Source organism: Macaca fascicularis, chromosome 7 (genome assembly GCF_037993035.2).
Source record: "Macaca fascicularis isolate 582-1 chromosome 7, T2T-MFA8v1.1".
Lineage (NCBI taxonomy): Eukaryota > Metazoa > Chordata > Mammalia > Primates > Cercopithecidae > Macaca > Macaca fascicularis.
The window spans coordinates 19,843,488-19,865,404 of record NC_088381.1 but is presented as its reverse complement, the minus strand read 5'-3'; the positions used below and the strand labels follow the sequence as shown (position 1 = coordinate 19,865,404).

Sequence of the window (21,917 nt, the reverse complement as noted above, 5' to 3'; positions counted from 1 at the left end):
CCACTGTCATTATTAAGCTCTGGGAACGCTGTTTTTTTTTTTTTTTTTTTTGAGATGGAGTCCCACTCTGTCATCGCCCAGGCTGGAGTGCAGTGGCTGGATCTCAGCTCACTGCAAGCTCCGCCTCCCGGGTTCACGCCATTCTCCTGCCTCAGCCTCCCGAGTAGCTGGGACTACAGGTACTCGCCACCTCACCCGGCTAGTTTTTTGTATGTTTTAGTAGAGACGGGGTTTCACCGTGTTAGCCAGGATGGTCTTGATCTCCTGACCTCGTGATCTGCCCGTCTCGGCCTCCCAGAGTGCTGGGATTACAGGCTTGAGCCACCGCGCCCGGCGGTGCCCATGCCCTCCAGGGTGACTGGGGGCAAGACAGATAAGTATTTATAATGTTGAGGCATGAGTTGGCTAATAGGAAATGCAGGTGCAGCAGAGGAAGGGTGTCAGGAAGACTTCCTGAAGGGGGGATGCTTGAGCCTGGGTACTGGAGAAAATAGACAAGTGAGAGGAGGACATTTGAGAAAGAGAGAAGCTGATACATGCAAGAGAGAGGGAGGTGCAGGAGAGAGGGGGCCAGCCTGCTTGGCCTCCAGGTGGGCAGGAGAAGACCCTCCAGGCCTTGAGGGTGGTGCTGAGAAGTCTGGACTCTACCCACTGTGGGATCTTAAGCAGGGGAGCAACCTGATGGAATTGGCACTTCAGAAAAATCACTGGTGACTCATTTGGAGAAAGGGTGAATGGGAAACTGGTTAGGAGTTGTCCAGGTAAGCAGGGGCTTCCATGAAGGCAGAGCAAGGGGCACAGTTTCAGGACAGCATCAGGAATTGGGCTGGACTGATGGGCTAAAGGGAGGTCAGGAAGCAGGGAAGTACAAGGTGGCATGCAGGTGTCCCCTGGAGTGATGGATGGACAGTGTCCTCACTCACCAAGACTAGACTTGTAAGAGGAAGGGCAGGTATTTTGAGAGGAAGGAGCAAGAGGAGGAGTTCCATTTGGGCTCCTAGCCTGTGAAGTGTCCAAGGTTCCCCCAGCAGAGCTGTCCAGCAGAAGGTCCTCTGCAGCACACAGTTCTGGGGGTCCCCAGTGTCACGCGGGAGCCAGTAGAGTGAGAAGAGAGGAGATGGGGACAGATCCCTGGGAGGCACCAGTTCGAGGAGGGAAAGCTGTGACGGGGACTGAGAGGAAGAGGACAGTGTGGATGGGGAGACAGGCAGACGACCAAGAGAGAGAAGTCTCCTCAGCCCAGGAGGAGTGGTCAGTACCGGCAGGGCTGCAGGAGGCCTTGCAATGTAAGAGCAGGAAAGGCGCCCAGTGCCCAGCCTTCAGAGCGGGGAGATGAGCGTGATGTCGAGGCAGCCGTGAGACAGAAGGCAGCCCGCAGCGGGTGAGGGGTGGTGGGAGGCAAAGCAGTGGGCAAGGAGCTTGGCCAAGAAGTGGAGTTCAGAGAAAGGGCAGGGGCTGCCGGGGAACTGGGGATGAGAGTTGAAGGTGGATGTGCTGTGTTAAAATAGTGAACTGCATTTGTGCACATATACCCTATAAGCTGTAAGAGGTGAGTGGAGTGTGGACCATGGGCTGCCAGGGTCGGTGAAGGATACCAGGATGGCTGGGTGAAAACTTGCTCTAAAAACCATTGACTGGGTAGCTTTTGCAGAGACGATACCCCGAAACCAAAAGGCCACTGCAAATTCCCTGAAATCCTGGAATGAGACCTTCACCTCCAGGCTGGCTACTTTACCTGAGAATCCACCAGCTATTGACTGGGCTTACTATAAGGCCAATGTGGCCAAAGCAGGCTTGGTGGATGACTTTGAGAAGAAGTTTAATGCCCTGAAGTTTCCTGTACCAGAGGATAAATATACTGCCCAGGTGGATGCTGAAGAAAAAGAAGATGGGAAAACTTGTGCTGAGTGGGTGTCTCTCTCAAAGGCAGGGTTGGAGAGTATGAGAAACAGCTGGAGAAGATGAGGAACTTAATTCCATTTGATCAGTCCACTAAGGACTTGAATGAAGCTTTCCCAGACACCAAATTAGACAAGAAAAAGTATCCCTATTGGTCTCACCAACCAATCAAGAATTTATAAAATTAAGTCCAGGAAGAAGCTCTGGCCCTTATATTACACATTCTGGACATTAAAAATAAAAATAATTATATAATTTTTTTTTAAAAAGCTGAGTGGAGACAGAGAGAATTGAAAATACAGAAGGGAGGACAATGCTGGTGAATGAGGTTCCCAAGAGAGAAGGACCCACAAAGCAGGGGATGTGGGGAGAAGTGCCCAGGGCACAGAAAGACAGGGTGGGCACGGGGGTCCCACCCACTCCACAGGCAGAGCCCTTCCCTCTCCTGTCCTCTCTCTCCTTCCACCTGCGCTTTTCTCCCTACGAAAGGGCTTGTGCCTTTCTTCCTAGGATCAAGGCCCTTGCTCACCTGCATTCCCGCCCTCTCACCTATTTCCAAACCTCCTCCACAAATTCTCCCAATTTTTCTTCCTCTATTTTATTTGTGATTATTTGCTTTTGTTTGTGATTTGTCCTGGACCTGCCAGGTCTCACGCAAGACAATGCCACTGCCGAAGCTAAGTACAGTGAAATCATATTAAAGGGGATCCAGACAGAGTGGTTCTGTTTGCATTTAAAGTTCAGGAAGTGACTTTTCAGGATAAGAGAAAGGCCTTGGTTACCTGGCAGGGTTCTCAGCTCAGTGAGGTGCTTTACGGTGTGAGCAGAGTCTTGGGACCCTGATGCTACTTCCAGCAGCCCCCTGCATCCCTCTGGCAGGCCCATCAGCTCGCTTCTCCCTCCTGACTTCTCCACCACAGCACAGCACCTGCCTGGGAATGCCCTATTGCTCAAGAGCTATCAAAGGCCTACATGGCACAAGGCTGTGACAGTTCACCAGCTTCCACACCTCCTCTCAATCCAGCAACACCGCCAAGAAAAACGCGAGGGCAAGTGAGCAAACCAGTTGTGATCTGCTTGGTAATCAGGTGGCAGTGCAGCAGTCCAGCCCCGCCTTCGGTTCTCCTGGAGTCTTCCAATGGAAGGGGAAGCAGACACTCTGGCACCAGTTTGCTGAAGCTCCAGACCGCCCAGCTGTTCTGTGGGGAGCATCCCAGGAACCGGAGGCAGCCACCATGGCCCAAGGTAGGGAAAGCCCCTGTGGCCACTGGAGTTCAGGGATAAAGAGGACAGAGAGAGACTGTAGGAAGTCAAGGGGTGGAGGGTGTATTCAGAGAAATAAAGAAGTAAATACAGAACTGAGTCAGAAAAAGCAAGAACCCCAGAAACCTCAGTATTCATCCGTGGCTTGAGAACCACCAGCGTAGAGGTTGACAGGTAAACACAGCCACACAGCTGCATGCTAACATGCCTGCCTCCATAGCCAGGTGGGACAGGGCAGGACCAGGGATGAGGGGGTCAGGGTTTCTGTCCTTCTCAGCTACTAGCTGATCCTTTGACATCGGATGGTCACTTTGCCTCTAGTTTCCAACCCCCTTGCCTGAAAAAGGAGAGATTGGATCAGACAATCTTGAAATTGTCTTCCAGCTCTTAAGTTCTCTGAATCTTCATATCTTCTCTTTCTCCTCCATTTCCGAGGGTCTATTTCTTATCTTAGCTAATCTTCCCATCGCCAGCCTTCTCGCTATATCATCCCCTTCTCTCTGGAAAGAGCTGCTATGAAGATTAAATCGTCAGTTGAAATCATTCAGAGGAATAAGCTTTCAACTTCCTCTACAACTGTAACAGCCTTACCTTTATTTATTACTTTTTTTTTTTTTTTTTTTTTGAGACGGAGTCTCACTCTGTCGTCCAGGCTGGAGTGCAGTAGCGTGATCTCAGCTCACTGCAACCTCCGCCTCCCAGGTTCAAGCGATTCTCCTGCCTCAGCCTCCTGAGTAGCTGGGATTACAGGCGCGCGTCATCCCGCCCAGCTAATTTTTGCATTTTTAGTAGAGACGGGGTTTCATCATGTTTGTCAGGCTGGTCTCAAACTCCTGACCTTGTGATCCTCCTGCCTCGGCCTCCCAAAGTGCTGGGATTACAGGCGTGAGCCACTGCACCTGGCCCCATATTTATTACTTCTTGTGTTTAAATTTTTGTTTTAAAATTTTCATAACTTTTAATTGCACAATAAAGATGGGAATACATAGTTGGAGTAAAATAAATCAATAATTATAGATATAGTCTATCTATAGACTATAGACTATAGTCCTCTGCCTGCCATCCCCAATGGCAACCTCATCTCCAGAGTGAACACTGTTACCTGTCTTTTGTCTGCACATTTACATTCAGACATATATTTACTCAATGTAATACATAGGATTAGCATGTGTGGTCTTTTTTGGTATATCCATGGTATCATCATGTTGTATGTATATTTCTGCAACTTGATTTATTTCACTACACAGTATGTCTGGGAGCTCTGTCCATACCAGTCAGTACCTATAGATCTACCTCAACTTTTCCCATAGTATCAGTGCAAGTAATTTCTAATCCAGTCCCCTATTGATGGGCATTTAGGTTGCTTTCAATTTTCCAGTTACACGAGCAATATTGCAAGGAACATCCTTATCCATGCCTCTGTGTGCTCATGTGGGAGTGTCTTTCTAGGATAACTACGAAGATCACTTACTTTAAAAAGTTTTTCTACAATCTCTGTTTATTTCCTGATCATTTCACCCAATTCTCTTCTCACCTCAAGGAAAACAAATATGCCCAGTAGCCAATGAACCTCCTATTTGAATAGAAGGCACCTGGGCTGAAGAGTCATCCCTGTCTTAGGCAGGGATTAACATGGCCCAGGATGTCTCTAGAGGATGGAATTCTGCCCCAGCACTTGCTGCCAGGCAGATGCTGCCATGCCTGCTGAGTAGCCTGAGTCATGTGCCCAACCTGAACTGCAGCCAGTTAGTGCTGTCTAATCAATTGGTCTCCAAAAGGGGTGAGCTTCTTTTTCCACTATTAGGTAAAAGCCAAGTGCTTTCTTAGCTGGCAGTGGGTGTGGACATTTTTTGATCATGAGTGAAAGTCAACAGTGGGCAACAGCTGTTGGGTGATGGGAAGAGCACTGGACTGGGCTCAGGAATCTGGTTTAACCGTAGGCAAGATATTTAACCCACCTGAACCTTAGTTTTCTCATCTCCAAGTGTGGATGACATGACATTTTGTCCCTCCAAGGATGCGATGAAGATTAAATGAGATAACTGTCCTAGCATACCTGGCACAGTGCCTGGCACATAGTAGATAGGTCTTCAATAAGATGTTGATTAAATCTGAAATCTGAAATAAGTACAGGGTGATTTTGCAAAAGATAGAGAATTCTATTCAACCTAGCAAATCTGAGTACCTACAATATGCTGATCATTATGCTTAATTTCTTTATAATGAAAAACTAGTTTATGAAAAAGATGTGTGTTGAAGTAATCAAAAGCACTCAAAGAGATTTAAGACAAAGTTTAATACTTATTAGGGTATTTTGGTACAATTTGGTTCATATTTGTTTATAACAACTTTATTGAGATATAATTCATATACCATCAAGTTCACCTTTATAAAGTCCACAATTCAGTGGTTTTTCATATACTCACAAAGTTTTGCAAGCATCGCCACTATCTAGTTCCAGAACATTCCGTTACCTCAAAAAGAAATCCCATACACATTGGCAGTCACATCCCATTCCACCTTTCTTTAGCCCCTAGCAAACCCTAATCTACTTTCTGTCTCTATGAATTTGCCTATTCTGGACATTTCATATAAATATAATCATATAATATGTGTCTTTTTATGTCTGACTGACTTCTTTCACTTAGCACAGTATTTTCAAGGTTCATCCATATTTGGTATGTTAAGCATTCTTTTTTTACAGCCAGATGACATTCCTTTGTATGACATATCATTTTGTTTATCTTTTCTTCAGTTGATGGACAATTGAGTTGTTTCTACTTTTTGGCTATTATGAATAATACTGCTATCATTATTCAGATATTATGTGAATGTGTTTTCATTTGTCTTGGGTATATACCTGGGGATGGAATTGTTAGGTCATATGGTAACTCTTTGTTGAATGTCTTGAGGAATTTCCAGACTGTTTTCCAAAGTGCTGCACCATTTTACAACCCCATCAGCAATGTATGAGGATTCCACTTTCTCTGCATCTCCACTAACACTTGTTATTATAGTCATCCTAGTGGAGGCAAGATGGTATCTCATTTGTATTTCCCTAGGACTAATGATGTTGAGCCTCTTTTCATGTACTTATTAGCCTTTTGCGTATCTCCTTTGGAGAAATGTGTGTTTAGGTCCGTTGCCCATTTTAAATTTGAGTTGTCTTTTTTATTGTAGAGTTATATGAATTTTTTAAAAGTATTCTGGATATAAGTCCCTTACCAGATATATGATTTACAAATATTTCCTAACATTCTGTGGGTGTTCTTTTCACTTTCTTGACAATGTTCTCGAAGACAAACAATTATTATTTTGATGAGGTCCACTTCATTTGGTTTTTCTCTCACTGCTTGTACTTCTGCTGTCATATCTGAGAAACTGTTGCCTAGTCTAAGATCACGAAGACTTACATCTATGTTTTCTTCTAGGAGTTTCATAGCTTTAGCTTTTATGTTTAGGTCTTTGATCCATTGTGAGTTAATTTTTAATAAATGGTGTGAGTTATGCATCCAACTTCATTCTTTTGCATGTGGATATCCACTTGTCCCAGCACCACTTTTTGAAAAGAGCATTCTTTCCCCCATTGAATTGTCTTGGCACCCTTGTCAAAGATCAATTGCCTGTAAATGTGAGTTTCTTGCTAGACTCTCAGTTCTATTCCACTGATCTATATGTCTATCCTTATGCCACTACCACATTGCCTTGATCAAGAAGTGCCACTCCTCTAATTTTGTTTTCACTTTTCAGCATTGTCTGGATAGTATGGATCCCTTGTATTTCCATATGAATTTTAGGATCCACTTGTCAATTTCTACAAAATGGCTGTTGGGATTTTGTTAGGGGTTGTGTTGAATCTGTAGAAAAACTTGTTATTTTAATGATATTGCCTTCCAATCCATGAAGATGGAATGTCTTTTTATTTATTTAGGTCTTCTTTAATTTCTTTCGATGATGTTTTGTGGTATAGGTTTTGCCCTTCTTTTGTTAAATTTACTAAGTCATTCTTTTTGATGCTGCTATAAATGGAATTGTTTTCTTAATTTTATTTTCAGGTTACTCTTTGCAAATGTATAAAAATACAATCGGTTTTTGTATATTGATATTGTGTCCTACAACCTTGCTGAATTCATTTATTAATTCTATTTTTTTGGCGGGTTCCTTAGGATTTTCTATATATAAGATTATGTCACATGTAAATAGAAACAATTTTACTTCTTTCCAATCTGTTTGTCTTTGATTTCTTTTCCTTTTCTTTCTTTCTTTCTTTCTTTTTTTTTTTTCCTTTTTGCCTAATAGCCCTAGCTAGAACCTCTAGTAGAATGTTAAATAGATGTGACAACAGCAGGCATTCTTGTCTTGTTCCTTATCTTAGCAAGGAAGCATCCAGTCTTTTACTATTAAGTATGGTATTGGCTGTGGGCTTTGGAGTGCAGTGGTGCGATCTTGGCTCACTGTAACCTCCACCTCCCGGGTTCAAGCAATTCTCTGCTTCAGCCTCCCAAGTAGCTGGGATTACAGGGACCCACCACCACTCCCAGCTAATTGTTGTATTTTTAGTAGAGATGGGGTTTCACCATCTTAGCCAGGCTGGTCTTGAACTCCTGACTTTGTGATCCACCCGCCTCGGCCTCCCAAAGTGCTGGAATTACAGGCGTGAGCCACCGCGCCTAGCTGGAAGTCCCCTTCTATTCTTAGTTTGTTGAGTATTTTTATCATGAAAGAAGGTTGGATTCCGTTGAATGCATTGGTTCACTTTTAAAAAGTCTAAATACAACCAAGACAAAGCAGCTAAGTCTCTGTACTTATTGGCTTTTATCTAGAGGCAAAAGACAGACACATAAAAAAGTAGCTAAGAAAAACATCTGGGGCCAGGTGCGGTGGCTCACGCCTATAATCCCAGCACTTTGGGAGGGCGAGGCAGGCAGATCACAAGGTCAGGGGATCGAGACCATCCTGGCTAACACGGTGAAACCCTGTCTCTACTAAAAAATACAAAAAATTATCCAGGTGTGGTGGTGGGCGCCTGTAGTCCCAGCTACTCGGGAGGCTGAGGCAGGAGAATGGCGTGAACCTGGGAGGCGGAGCTTGCAGTCAGCCGACATCATGCCACAGCACTCCAGCTTGGGTGGCAGAGCGAGACTCCGTCTCAAAAAAAAAAAAAAAAAAAGAAAAGAAAATCATCTGAACACCTCATCCTAACCCTTACATGTTTATATAAATGAACACATGAGCCTGGCATGTAAATTAACTTGTCAATTAAGCAAATGAGCGATTCAGTTAAGTGTATAGCTCAGTAGGTGATGGAAAGAAGGGTTGGCCAATTGAGGCAGGCTTCATAGAGCAGGTGGGTATTGGAGGAGAGTTGGAATTTGGTTAGAGTGAGGGGCCATTCTGAGTTGGGGCTATAACAGCAAATACAAAGACAGGGATTTGCTTGGGGATAGATTGGCTAGAGGAGAGGGCCAATGCTGGGAATGATGAGAAGTGAGAATGCAAGAATAAGCTAAGGCCAAGTATGAAAAGTCGTGTCAAGTTAAGGAATGAGCCTTTTATATGATAGACTGTAGGAGATCTCAGAACTTGTAAAGCAAAAGAATGGCATGATTAAATTGTCTTGAGGAAAGGTAATCTGATACTGCATTAAGAGATGGGAGATGGGGAGAGAGACAGGAGGCAGGAGACCTCATGGAGGCTATTACGGTCACTAGGTATGAGAAGACATTGGAATTATGTGAATGTGGAAAGGGATGGATAGACACCAGAGATATTTTAATGGCAGGCATGAAGAGAGTTAGTGACATGTGAATGGGCATAGGCTGAGAAGGAGATGGGTGAGCCAATGGTGATTTAAAGGCTGTGAGCCCACCAGGTGACTGGGACCATGGCAGAACCATGGTCAAACATGGAAAAATCAAACACAGACCCTTCTGGCAGAGACTAGTGAGGTCAGTCTGTGTTTTGGCAGAGTCTCCAGAAGGTGGGGAATGGAACTTTCTTTGACTGTCATCAGCATCCAAGCTCCCAGGGCACTGAGCACACGGCCTGTGGTGGTCAGAGAGCCAGCAGATGGCCAGTGGCTCCAGCCTGTAATCCCAGCACTTTGGGAGGCCGAGATGGGCAGATCACGAGGTCAGAAAATCGAGACCATCCTGGCTAACACGGTGAAACCCCGTCTCTACTAAAAAAATGCAAAAAAACTAGCCGGGTGAGGTGGCGGGCGCCTGTAGTCCCAGCTACTCTGGAGGCTGAGGCAGGAGAATGGCGTGAACCCGGGAGGCAGAGCTTGCAGTGAGCTGAGATCCGGCCACTGCACTCCAGCCTGGGCGACAGAGTGAGACTCCGTCTCAAAAAAAAAAAAAAAAAAAAAAAAAGAGCCAGCAGATGGCTAAAAGAAGAGCAGCTAGCGGCCAGGCACGGTAGCTCACGCCTGCAATCCCAGCACTTTTGGAGGCCGAGGCAGGCGGATCACGAGGTCAGGAGATCGAGACCATCCTGGCTAACATGGTGAAACCCCGTCTGTACTAAAAATACAAAAAATTTAGCCGGGTGTGGTGGCGGGTGCCTGTAGTCCCAGCTACTCAGGAGGCTAAGGCAGGAGGAGAATGGCGTGAACCCGGGAGGCGGAGCTTGCAGTGAGCTGAGATCACACCACTGCACTCCAGCCTGGGCGACAGTGTGAGACTCCATCTCAAAAAAGAAAAAAAAAAGAAAAGAAGAGCAGCTAGTCCAAGGAAAGTTAACCCCAGGGCAGCTAAACCAAGGAGTAGCTCCCCAGACCTGGAGGCTAGTACAGGGGCAAGTGAGACTGTTAACTTGAGTCCAAGAAAGTGGATGCTGGGGTGAATCTGAAGCCATGTGAGGCTGAAGGGAGCAATCAGACTTGGCCAGGTCTACAGAAGGACTTGGACAGAGGCAGAAAACCATGCCCCTCTGGAGTGTGTAAGGGAGAAGAAGATAGAGGTCAGAGAGAGAGGAGAGGAAGGAAGAAAGAGAAACGTGTGTGCCTGGAACCTCATTAAATCCTCATCCTCACCCTGGCAGGCTGATCTTACGGACTCTATTTTACTGATGTGGAAACTGAGACTCAGGCTAAGTTACTTTCTCAAGTTTGCGGAACTAGTAAGTGGTAGGTAGGATTGGCTCCACAACCCCACTCTTTTGTCTAACCCTGGCTGCCCCATTGCAGGGCTTGAAGTGGCCCTCACAGACCTTCAGAGCTCCAGAAATAATGTGCGGCACCACACGGAAGAGATCACTGTTGACCACCTCCTTGTTCGCCGGGGCCAGGCCTTCAACCTCACCCTGTACTTCAGGTACCGGGGCTTCCAGCCAGGCCTGGACAACATCATCTTCGTGGTTGAGACTGGTAAGAACCCCAGCTGGGGCCGGGCGCGGTGGCTCAAGCCTGTAATCCCAGCACTTTGGGAGGCCGAGACGGGCGGATCACGAGGTCAGGAGATCGAGACCATCCTGGCTAATATGGTGAAACCCCGTCTCTACTAAAAATACAAAAAACTAGCCGGGCGAGGTGGTGGGCGCCTGTAGTCCCAGCTACTCGGGAGGCTGAGGCAGGAGAATGGCGTAAACCCGGGAGGCGGAGCTTGCAGTGAGCTGAGATCCGGCCACCGCACTCCAGCCTGGGTGACAGAGCGAGACTCCGTCTCAAAAAAAGAAAAAAAAAAAAGAACCCCAGCTGGCTCGCAGGGGCTAACTGTGTGTGTCTGGGAGGGGATTTTCGGGGGTTTGGAGGTCGCCATAGAAGGCCTCAGCTCTACTTCCCTCCTAGGACCACTGCCAGACCTGGCCTTGGGGACTCGGGCTGTGTTCAGCCTGGCACGCCATCACAGCCCCAGTCCCTGGATCGCCTGGCTGGAGACCAATGGGGCCACCTCCACAGAAGTGAGCTTGTGCGCTCCTCCCACGGCGGCCGTGGGTCGGTACCTCTTGAAAATCCACATCGACTCCTTCCAGGGGTCTGTGACGGCCTACCAGCTCGGGGAGTTCATCCTGCTCTTCAATCCCTGGTGCCCGGGTAAGGCAGGGTGCCCATGCGGGGCCCTCCTTTCTCTTCTGTCAGTGCTGCCAGAGAGACAGGCTCAAGGATTTCTAGACCCGGCTCCCGGGCCACCCAGAGCCTCCCAAATTCCCTGCACTCAGCATCCGCCCCAACCACCACCAATTAGGGCGGAACCTTGCTATTCATTTACTTATTTAGAATTTTCAAGTTATAAACTAAATCATTTTTGCTTAAACAGAAAAACTGTTACAATTAAGTTTGATCATGAATAACATCTACCTTCATCATACATTTTAAGTTAACTAGAGTTTTTTTCGTTATAAAAGTAATGAATGCACTGCATTAAGTATTTATGAAATGAAGGAAAGGGTTTAAAGAAAAGAAAGAAAAGTATAAAGTAAAAAGTAAAGCCTCCCAGTCTCTAAGTTCCATTCAACAGCAGTTCTATCCTTCCAGATTCCATTCACCTTTAACATTCTCTTTTGTAGTTTTACCAAAGTGTTCTATGCTTAATCGAATACGTACGCCCCTGTGTGTGTGTGATTCTACAACACACAGGGTAAGTGAGATTATGTAATACATACCATTCTCCAGCTTCTTTTTTTTTTTAATTTAACAATTCAACTTTGGGCACATTTTCCTATCGGAGCATTCTTCTTAACAGCTACAATTATTCCACTGTTTGGATGCACTAGATATTTTTAACTAGTCCTCTATGGGCATTTTGGCTGTTTCCAGTTTTTGTTTTTTTCTTCTTCTTCTTCTATAAACAAAGTCACAGTGAATCTCTCAAACTACCTGTCTCTCAAGCCCTGACCTCTAAATCTAGTTGGGGACAGGGCTAGATACATAGGCAGACACAAGGACACGATGTGGGCAGAAGGGATCGGGGTAGAGAATGGATCTGCTGTGCCTTTGAGCAGAGGCCAGACTCGCAAGTCTGGCTTCTGACTTAGGGGATGATCCCCTTCCCATCTTCCCTCTCTTTCTACCTTTTCCCCCAGCCTTATCCCAAGGAGGCCTCCTGGGTCACATCAGGACCCAGAGCCCTGGCTGGGTTCTAACGCCTCTAACCACTTCCCACTTCCCTGTCCCTGAATGGCTCAGAATGCTCACCCATCAGCCAGGTGGAGAGACCCTGCCATGGGATCCAGGAGGGCCAGTCGACTGTTTTCCCTGTCTCTGTCTCCTCTCTCTCTCTCTCTCTCTCTCTCTCTGTCTCTCTCTTTCTCTCTGAGGGCCTTCTGAGCAGTGGGGAGAAAAGCGTTAATGGTGGGGCCTTCTCTCTTGAGCTTGTGCCACACCCAGGCCCTGGGGAGACCCAACACTGGGCCTAGGGTTGGCGGGGGCTGAAGTGCCCTCTGGTGCTGCAGGACGGGAGGGTATAGTCTAGGAAGCCTCACCCTGTAGCTCAAGTCACTGCTGGCCCTGGCTGAGAGGAGGGGGCTGTGTGGTCTCAACCATAAACCTGCAGCTTCTTGCCACACTGGCCCAAACCCTCAATAAAATACATCTCAGCAATGAGGCCTCCTGCACCAGCCTCCTATCAGGCTGTGTCTGAGGCTGCCTCTGAGGAGGGCACCTTTCCCTCAGGGTCAGGCAGAACTTCCAGACAGTTCCAGAACCCTGTGAGGAGGACGTCTGCGCCCATCGCCTTTTGTTTGTTCTTAACTTTAAAAAGATAATTTTAAACTTTTATTTTAGGTTCAGGGGTACATGTACAGGTTTGTTATGTAGGTAAACTGCACATCACAGAGGTTTGGTTTGATGTACGCATTATTTTGTTACCCAGGTAATCAGCATATTACCTAACAGGTAGTTTTTCAATCCTTACCTTCCTCCCACCCTCCACCCTCAGATAGGCCCCATTACTTTCAATGGCAAAAATCGCAATTACTTTTGCACCAACCTAATATTAAGATAGTTTTGAATCGGCTTCAAAACCCTCTGTTCATATGGGCAGCATGTGTATGTATGTGTATATATATATACATTCGTGCTGTAAACATGGTTCATAGTCTGTAGAGACTTCATGTATCACATACAGATTTCCACGTCCATGTACACGATTTTGCTGCCTTACGTCTCTACGGTATGGAATTCCACGGTGGAGCTGTACCGAAGCTAACTAACTACTCCCCAAGAATAGGGCGTGGGTGGTTTCCAGCTTCGCAGTATCACAAACGGCACTCAGACAAACAGCTTAGTGTCTAAATCTTTGTGCACATATGAAATGCTTTGCCTAGATTAAATACCTACAAAAAGAATAATGAGGTCAAGGCCAACCCTTAAGGTCTGGTTTGCTCTCTTCCAACCAAGATTAGTGTAGCAGAAAGAGCACAGAATATGGAACCAGCGGGCTGTGTTCAATTTCCAGCTCTGTACTGATGTGTGATTTGGGCAATTTACTTAATCACTCTGAGCCTGTTTCCTCAACCTTAAAATGGGGATAGGATGTAAATGTGCTTTGTAAACCAAGAAATTCCAGCAAAGGTGAATTTTTATTATTCCACCTCGTGTTCATATTGAACCTGTTGGTGGTGTTGGGAGCGTGGACTCCCTAAGACCCACCGCCTCGTGCCCCTCTTGGTGTCGCCAGGGGCGCTTGCTCCAGAGCTGTTTCCTCTGGGACTATGGGGATGAGAATGGGGCAGGAAGGGAAAGGTGACTTTTCTGCTTCGTGCCCTCCCACTCTGGTTCCTAGAGGATGCTGTCTACTTGGACAGTGAGCCCCAGAGGCAGGAGTATGTCATGAATGATTATGGCTTCATCTACCAAGGCAGCAAGAACTGGATCCGCCCGTGTCCCTGGAACTACGGACAGGTGAGTCTCAGCCCTGCTTATGGCCCATCCCGGCCCTGAGCTTGTGGGGAGAGGGAGCAAGGCGCACGTGAGGTTCACCTAGAACTGCTGACCAACGCTCACTAAATGGCACGAGGAAGATGTGTGTTGTGAGCCCAGGTTGCCCAAGGAGCAGCCACAGGGAGTGGGAGGGTCTGTCCCTTGCTGATCATGTCTGATTTGGACAACAGGAGCTAAGGGAAAGGGCAGTTAAAGGCCCCTTACCCAGGAATTCTACTGAGCATGAGAGTGAGGACGAGGGCATGATAAGCACCACGTCAGTGATGATGGCATTTGGGTTCATTAAACTGTTTTTCCTTTCGGGTCCCATTTTCCACTCTCTCACTTCATCCTCACAACCCCTGGTGACTGACCCTAGCATCAATTCTGTCACACCAAGGACAACTTGCCCTTGAATGTTTCAGCCAGAAGCAGGACTGATGAGCAGCAATGCGTCTCCCTCCCCGTGGCTATTGTCTCTCTATTTATGTGTCTTTTTGATGAGATATCTTTTTAATTATGAAAGTTAATACATGATTGTTTAAAAAGCTTTGCAAAGAGACATTACAAAAATGGATACATGAAGGTCATCCCAAGCACCATCACCAGCTTGGTGTATGTTCCTCTACATTTTGTTTTCTACACACATTCTAAAATGCTACTTTATATGTAAAAATAACATCATATTAATTGCAATGCTCTGCACCTCCTGCCTTTCTAAAAGCCTGCCTCTCTTTTCAAATTCAGCCTGCAGCAGGGGCTTCAGGAAGTCCAGCAACAGGCAAGGAAGAGGGCTCTCGAGGCTGAGCCCCACGCCAAGAGCACTGTGGGAGGGAGGGATCAGCTCTCGGCCACTCGGAAGGCTGTCAGCTGGGAAACCCTGGGGATCCTCGTGGAGCCTTGTCTCAGCTTGATATGAATTTCTCCCCTGGACCTGCCCAAATAGAACTCCAACACATGTGTCCTTCCAGCCCCAGCCTGGGCCCAGAGTTGGCTACAGCCAAGACGAGAGATAGTGGTCCCAACTGGCCCCAACTCACACCCCCGGTCCTCACTCAACATGGGCAGATTGGGCATCATGGAGAGACCTGGACAGGAGTTGGCTGCCCTCTGTGAGAAACAGAGGTGAGGGGTTGCTGCTCTCTCAGCCCTGGGTCCCTCTGTTTCTGTCTTTCTTTTTTTGTTGTTGTCTTGTTTTTGTTTTTGAGACATCATCTTGCTCTGTCACCAAGGCTGGAGGTCAGTGGCGACATCATAGGTCGTTGCAGCCTTGACCTCCTGGACTCAAGTGATTCTCCTACCTCAGGCTCCTGAGTAGCTGGGACTAAAGGCATGCCCCACTACGCCTGGCTAATATTTTTAGTTTTTGCAGAGACGAGGTCTCACTATATTGCCCAGGCTGGTCTCAAACTCCTGGGCTCAAGTGATCCTCCCGTCTCGGCCTCCCAAAGTGTTGGGATTACAGGTGTGTGCCATGGCACCCGGCCTATTTCTGTCTTTCTTCTTCATTAAGTGTATATTGGTTGCCTGCTCAGTGTCAGGCAGGGTGCTAAGTGCTAGATATATGAAAATGAATACAACATTGTCCCTGATCTTACAGTGTAACGGGGACTCAGACACATAAACAGGTCGCTTATCACACAGTGGAATATATAAAGACTGAGAGAGAGGGGCACAGTGTTCTGAGAGCCAAGGGAAGAGCTCTTGGTTGGGCGTGGGAGTATCATGGACTCTTCCTCGGAGAGGAGATGTTTGAACTGAGTTAGCCAAGTGAAGGATGGTGGGAAAAACATCCCAGACAGAGGGAAGGCATGAGCAAAGACATGAGGGTGGGAAACGGTTCGGCCCAGTGCAGGAATTTGGTGTTGCTGAAGAAATAATGGTGGGGATGGAGGGGGTGGGGACGGCGATTATTGAGACCTGAGGCTGGAGAGAGAGGTTGGGGCCAGATCTGGGAGGAACTTATGTGCCTACTGAAGGAGGTCAGAGCTTTGATTCTCTAAGCTGTAGGGGGCCTTTGAAAATTGTAAAACAGAAAAGTGAGCTGATCAGACTATCCTCTGGGGAAGATTGATCAGAGAAGCCTCCTAATTCTGCGTGTTGCCCAGCATTGCACAGGAGTGAATGCATTCTTTTACACGCGTTCTACAAGGAGGTACAGAGTTTCTGTAATGTGCTGCGCACTGTGCCAGGCCTAAGGTCCAGAGTTGTGAAGGGAACTGGACTGGAGCAGTGCCGAGACTCAGGCAGGAAAAGACGGACTTGACTATATCACATAGCCGAGTCTTATGAGGAGAGGGGACATACCCAGGGCTGTGGAGCTAAAGCAGGCTCAGGCTCGGGGAAGGCCTCAAACAGAGTGGCATTCACACCAAGTCTGAAGGACCAGGAGGAGCCAGCCTACCTTGAGTGGGAAATTCCCTAACTCACATGTAATTAGTCAGCCTAGAGCCCCAGTGAATCACGGGTGCCATGGCAGGTTGGCACCCTCACTTCAGCAGCAGCTGCCAATGCTAAGCTGGGTCAGCAGGTGAGTGTGGAAGCAGGGGGATTTGGTTTTGGTAAGAACGCCCCCTGGGGCTCTAGGAGTGTGGGGATTGAGAGGAGTGGAGGAGCCTTTTCAATCGGTCAGACTTACTGGGGAAAACCCCAGAACAACCCAGGAGTAGCAACAGTCATCTGGAGTGAAGAGGAGGGATTTGGTGTGCAGGGCATACACGCCAGCTGAATTGTGACCCTAGAGCTTTGAAACCCCACACCTGAAAGGGAGGAGATTCATGGCTGTTCTGTTTGACACAGTTACCTTCCAAGTGAGTTTATATTCCACTGGGGTTGAGGGGGCAAGTCACTACTTTTTACATATTCCCACGTGACAAGCATGGGTGCCTTCCCTCTCGGCCTCTCCCCCTGAAGTTTGAAGAGAAAATCATAGACATCTGCCTGAAGCTGCTGGACAAGAGCCTGCACTTCCAGACTGACCCAGCCACAGACTGTGCCCTGCGGGGAAGCCCCGTCTACGTCAGCAGAGTGGTGTGTGCCATGGTGAGGTCCCTGGCGTGCCCGGGGAGGGGGGACGCTGTGCAGCAGGAGCCCTGCCCACTCACAGTTGTCCCCTGCAGTGGGTGAAAGAGGGACCCTCTGGCAAAGCCATCTTGGATGAGACTGACGCCAGAATGTGGGTGACAACTTTTCTCAACCGAGCTCTGAAATAGCTGGGTGTAGGTCCTCACCTCTATGAATTCCAAATTACCTGTTTTGAGAAAGGGTTTGCGAAACGGTCTTGTTGTTTCTAAATTTCCTCTTTTCTGAAGTGTTTTTTAAAGGTCTCACAGGTAGGCTCCAGCTTTGCAGGGGATGGGAGGACACGGGTAAGGGGTGGATAGGAACATAATAATAAACTAATTCACAGTGGAGCAGAAGTCAGAAGAGTCAACACCCATCCTCAGTCCTCCCCAGCAAGTCTGGAAGTCTGCAGTAAAATGCTGTTAAAGTCTCTCCTCTGTTTCTCAGGCCCATGGCTGTTCCAAGGCAGCCTACACATGACGTGTTGAGGAAATGGATGCTTCTAACACTTCTCTATATGGCTTCTCTTCAGATCAACAGCAATGATGACAATGGGGTGCTCAATGGAAACTGGAGTGAGAATTACACAGATGGCGCCAACCCTGCAGAGTGGACGGGCAGCGTGGCCATCCTGAAGCAGTGGTATGCCACAGGCTGCCAGCCTGTGCGCTATGGGCAGTGCTGGGTCTTTGCTGCCGTCATGTGCACAGGTAGGAGGTAGAAAGGACCCCATGAAAAGGTCAGAGGTATAGCAGCTCATGTATGAGCCTTCTGAACCATTCCCATCCCAGTCCCACACAGTTCACACCAAGGGACATTTTCCCCTCTGAAATGTGTCGGCCAGGCATGGTGGCTCACACCTGTAATCCCAGCACTTTGGGAGCCTGAGGCAGGTGGATCCCAAGGTCAGGATTTCAAGACCAGCCTGGCCAAGATAGTGAAACCCCATCTCTACTAAAAATACAAAAATTAGCAGGGCATGGTGGCAGTCACCTGTAATCCCAGCTACTCGGGAGGCTGAGGCAGGAGAATCGCTTGAACCCAGGGGGTGGAGGTTGCAATGAGCTAAGATCATGCCACTGCACTCCAGCCTGGGTGACAACAGTGAAACTCCCTCTCAAAAAATAAATAAACAAAATAAAAAATAAAATGTCTCATCACGGACCTCAGACTGCACATGTCTGGGCTTATGTCAGACCATGGTTCTGAAGTGACAGTCACACGTCCCAGGATGCCTGACACCCTTGCTTCTTCTGAGCTTAGGCAACCTACCAGCATATTCCTAAGAGCCTGGCTGGGAACGGTCTAGGTTCAAGACAGAAATGAGATGAGAGGCTAAGTAATTAGGAAACTACAAACTGATTAGTGTCCTTTCTGAGCACAGAGAATGGGCTCAATGAAGATGTGTACATGGAAGGGAAATGTGAGTCAGGGCTGTGGTGTGGGCCATGGGGCCAGAGCAAGATGGCAGCCCAAGCAATGACCTTGAATTTGGAGTTGTTGAGGGCCTGATAGCCCTACTCCGGCTAGAGGGTTAGGGGAAGGGAGAAAATGTGAGGTCAGCGTTTCAGATAAGGAATGGATACTACATTAGCAGAGGAAAAACTGAAAAATACATGCGGGGAAAAGACGGCAAATGGAAGTTGGTTTGTGGGTGACAAGAGGAGGAGATAAGGAGGAAATCATAAGGGGGGTGATATTGGAAATGAGTCACACACTGGAGGTGAAAGGAGGAGGCCTTCTGCCTCACCCAGGGCCAAGTGCTTGCTCCGGGTCCTCACCCTTGCCCTGCCCCACACCCAGGCCAGCTCTGGGCCTCTTGGCTTGCGCATCCTGATTAGGGTGGCAATCAGGTTATTTGTTGTGTTAAGCTGGGGAGAGAGGCCAAGCAAGGTTTTCGCTCACAGGACTCTTTAGGGGAATCCAGGAGTGCCAGATCTGCCCATAACTTGGTGTTTATTGGGGGCTCAGGCCTTCCGGGTGGAATTTCGTGTGTGACAAGGTTTAGTGCATTTCGTGTGCTTGTATGTACTGGGCTCATCTCTGGGCTGTTGGAAGAATGCAACTTCCCTGAAGGAAGCTCAGAGAGCCCCAGGCATCTGTCCAAGGGCACGAGGAGGCGTTGCCACTGAGAGAGAGTGACTTTGCACAGTTGATGAGAATGATCAGTAAGTCCCAAGCTTACTCCTCTGCAGCTGCAGAGCCAGCTCTTGAGTTGATTGAGTTGAGTTGGATGAGTAGAGTGCCCAGGTGTAAGAAACAAGGAATTCCACAGCTTTGAAACTGCAAGTCATGAAGATTTTGGTGAAGTGAGAGGTCTGAGTCCTTCAGGAAGCAGGCACAAGACTGACAGGTAGAGACTAGATCTTGTATAAGATAGAGAGGGAACCTTCCAGTGTGTGGAAAAGCCTAGCATCTAATGGGTCAGGTATGTGTGTGTAGAAGGAGTAAGCCAGGTTTGGTCGGGTGTGGTTGTCTGGAACTGCTTGATGAGAGAAGTGGAGCCAGTGAATGGAGATTATGCAATGACAGTAGACCAATTAACATGTTTGTGAGAATCATGGCCCTTTAGTGGCCTGGAAAACAAAGGGTTGGTCAAAGTAGGTCAAACGTGGCCCGGTCCCCTGTAGCTCAATCAGCACCAACCTTCCCCAAAAGGGTTACCATGTTATATATGAATAAATACAGCAGTTTGAAAAACTCATTCCTTCATTCAGCAATACTTATTGAGTCCTTATTCTACACCAGGGACTCACTGTGTTCCAAGAGCTCTTGGATACAAGATGGGTAAGACCCAGCTTCTGTCTTCAACTAAAGTTAAAATTAAAGATTTAGTCAAACTCCTTAACCTCAAACAGTTCCCAAAGCATGTTTTTTGAAAATATATATGTTATTATTTCATAGCCACAGTAACCAATGTTTACTGGGGACTTCCTTTGTGTCAGCAGACACTGTGCTAAAACCCTGATGTCCTAGGGTAGCTGAGAAGCATGTGGACTCTGGAGGCAAGATGCGTGAGGTTGCATACCAGCACTACCATTGATCGGCTGAGTAACCTTGGTCAAGTCATTTAACTTGTGCCTCGGTTTCCTCAGATGTACGGTGGGGAAAGTAATGGTACCTACCTCATAGGATTATTGAAGGGATTGAGTGACTTCATACTGGAGAGTGCTTAGAATAGTGCCTGGCTATAGTGAGTGCTCAGGAAGCATCAGTTAGGGTCATCTTGTCTGATCACCTAAATGACCTTATGAGATGGGACCTACCATCTCCATTTTTCAGAAGAGGAGATTGAGTGGCGGAGTCGGTCTCATACCCGAGTCTGGCTGGCTCTTCAAGCCATGTGCTAACCATCAGGCCTTACCACCTCATGAGCATTGCTAGCAGCTGCCATTAATCCAGCACTAAGTCCCGCAGGAACACACTGGGCACTTTCACTTTTACTAATCCTGACCACCACCTGCAGTGGATATCATTATAGCTGTTTCACAGATGAGGAAGCAGGCTTAAAGTGACCTGGGGACTCTGGTCTGACTCAGATGTGCTTCTCCCCTCTACGGCCCTGCCTCCCCAGGTGGCCTTTCTACGTGTTGACACATTGACTTCAACTTCCCATAGAAAAACCACAAAAGGAGGCTTTGTATGCATCAAAGATGAGGTTATAATTTTGGGGGATGTGCTGTGTCCTTGGCATCCATTTAGTTGCCTGTTACTTGAGAATTTTAGAGAACTCCCTGGCCTACCCTTCCTGTGCCCAGGGCCAGGCACCCTAGAGCTCTAGGCTCTCAGGCTCTTCCTGTTCTGGCCGTTCACTCTCTGACAAGGTTGGAACCCTCAGCCCTTGGCTGAGGTCTAGGAAGTAGCCTGGATGCCTTGCACGATAGCAAGAGAACAGAGGGAACAGTGATGTTTTGTTACCTGAAAACTCCCCAAAAACCAGGTGTGAAAAAGCCACCTAGTGTATAATTTCATATGTATGAAATGTCCAGAGCAGGCAAATTCATAGAGATAGAAAGTAGAGTGTGGTTGCTTAGGGCTGGGAGGAGGGGATAGTTGGGAGTGACTGCTACTGTAATGAGGTTTCCTTCTGAGGTGAAAATGTTTTGGAGTTAGACAGTAGAGATTGTTGCACAACCTGTGACTATATTACAAACCACTGAACTGTACACTTTACAAGGGTGAATTTTACGGCATGCGAATTATATCTCAAGAAAGTTGTTTGAGAAGAAGCCAGGCATCCTGGGAATATGCCTGGTCTATTCTCGCCCATAACTGCGTGGGGTTGGAAGTGGGGTAGGGGAGAGAAATGACTTGGGCTGAGGGTTGGGAGGTACTAATGTGTGACTGTAAGCAGATGTACAGCACCATCCCTCTTCTGTAAAATAGGGTCCAAGGTCCCAGGGGCTGTAAGGGGAAGGGGAGGTGGGAAAGGGTGTGGGAGATGGGAGGCTGCCTGGTTGGGACTGAAACTGGGCCCTCCTCTTAAACTAAAGCAACCCAACTTGCATATCTTTGATACATCAAATCCTCACTTATGATGGGCTTGCATATAAGGCCCTCTGCTTAATGCTTTTTTGAAAACCCCTGAGCTAGATATTATCTAAGATTTTTCTAACTCAATTATGTAGGGGCCTTTATAAAGTATCTCATCTTCATTTCAACACAGTAACTCTTGTTCTTATTGTTTTTACCCTTACGTCTTAAAGAAGGAACTGCAGCCAAGGCCCTGGTGCATTATTTTACCGCAACCTTTTCTTAGATCCCAGTTCAAACTCTTTTGTGCAATGCCCTGGACTAAACACAAACCTGCCTTATTTTCCGTTGATTTCCA

The 21,917-nt window shown here is 47.4% G+C and overlaps 1 protein-coding gene and 1 pseudogene across 1 annotated transcript in view; both read left to right on the top strand.

Moving 5' to 3' along the window:
* The first annotated feature begins 1,599 nt into the window (after window positions 1-1,599).
* LOC102130247 (ATP synthase subunit d, mitochondrial pseudogene) lies at window positions 1,600-2,081 on the top strand (annotated as a pseudogene).
* A 790-nt stretch (window positions 2,082-2,871) lies between these two features.
* TGM5 (transglutaminase 5) overlaps window positions 2,872-21,917 on the top strand; it is a 34,793-nt gene continuing 15,747 nt past the window's right edge. Inside the window, exons 1-6 of the mRNA XM_073998444.1 lie at window positions 2,872-3,144; window positions 10,300-10,531; window positions 10,952-11,197; window positions 13,887-14,005; window positions 16,937-17,065; window positions 17,619-17,796. Coding sequence (XP_073854545.1) covers window positions 2,872-3,144; window positions 10,300-10,531; window positions 10,952-11,197; window positions 13,887-14,005; window positions 16,937-17,065; window positions 17,619-17,796 — 1,177 coding nt within the window. The remainder of the gene's footprint in view (window positions 3,145-10,299; window positions 10,532-10,951; window positions 11,198-13,886; window positions 14,006-16,936; window positions 17,066-17,618; window positions 17,797-21,917) is intronic.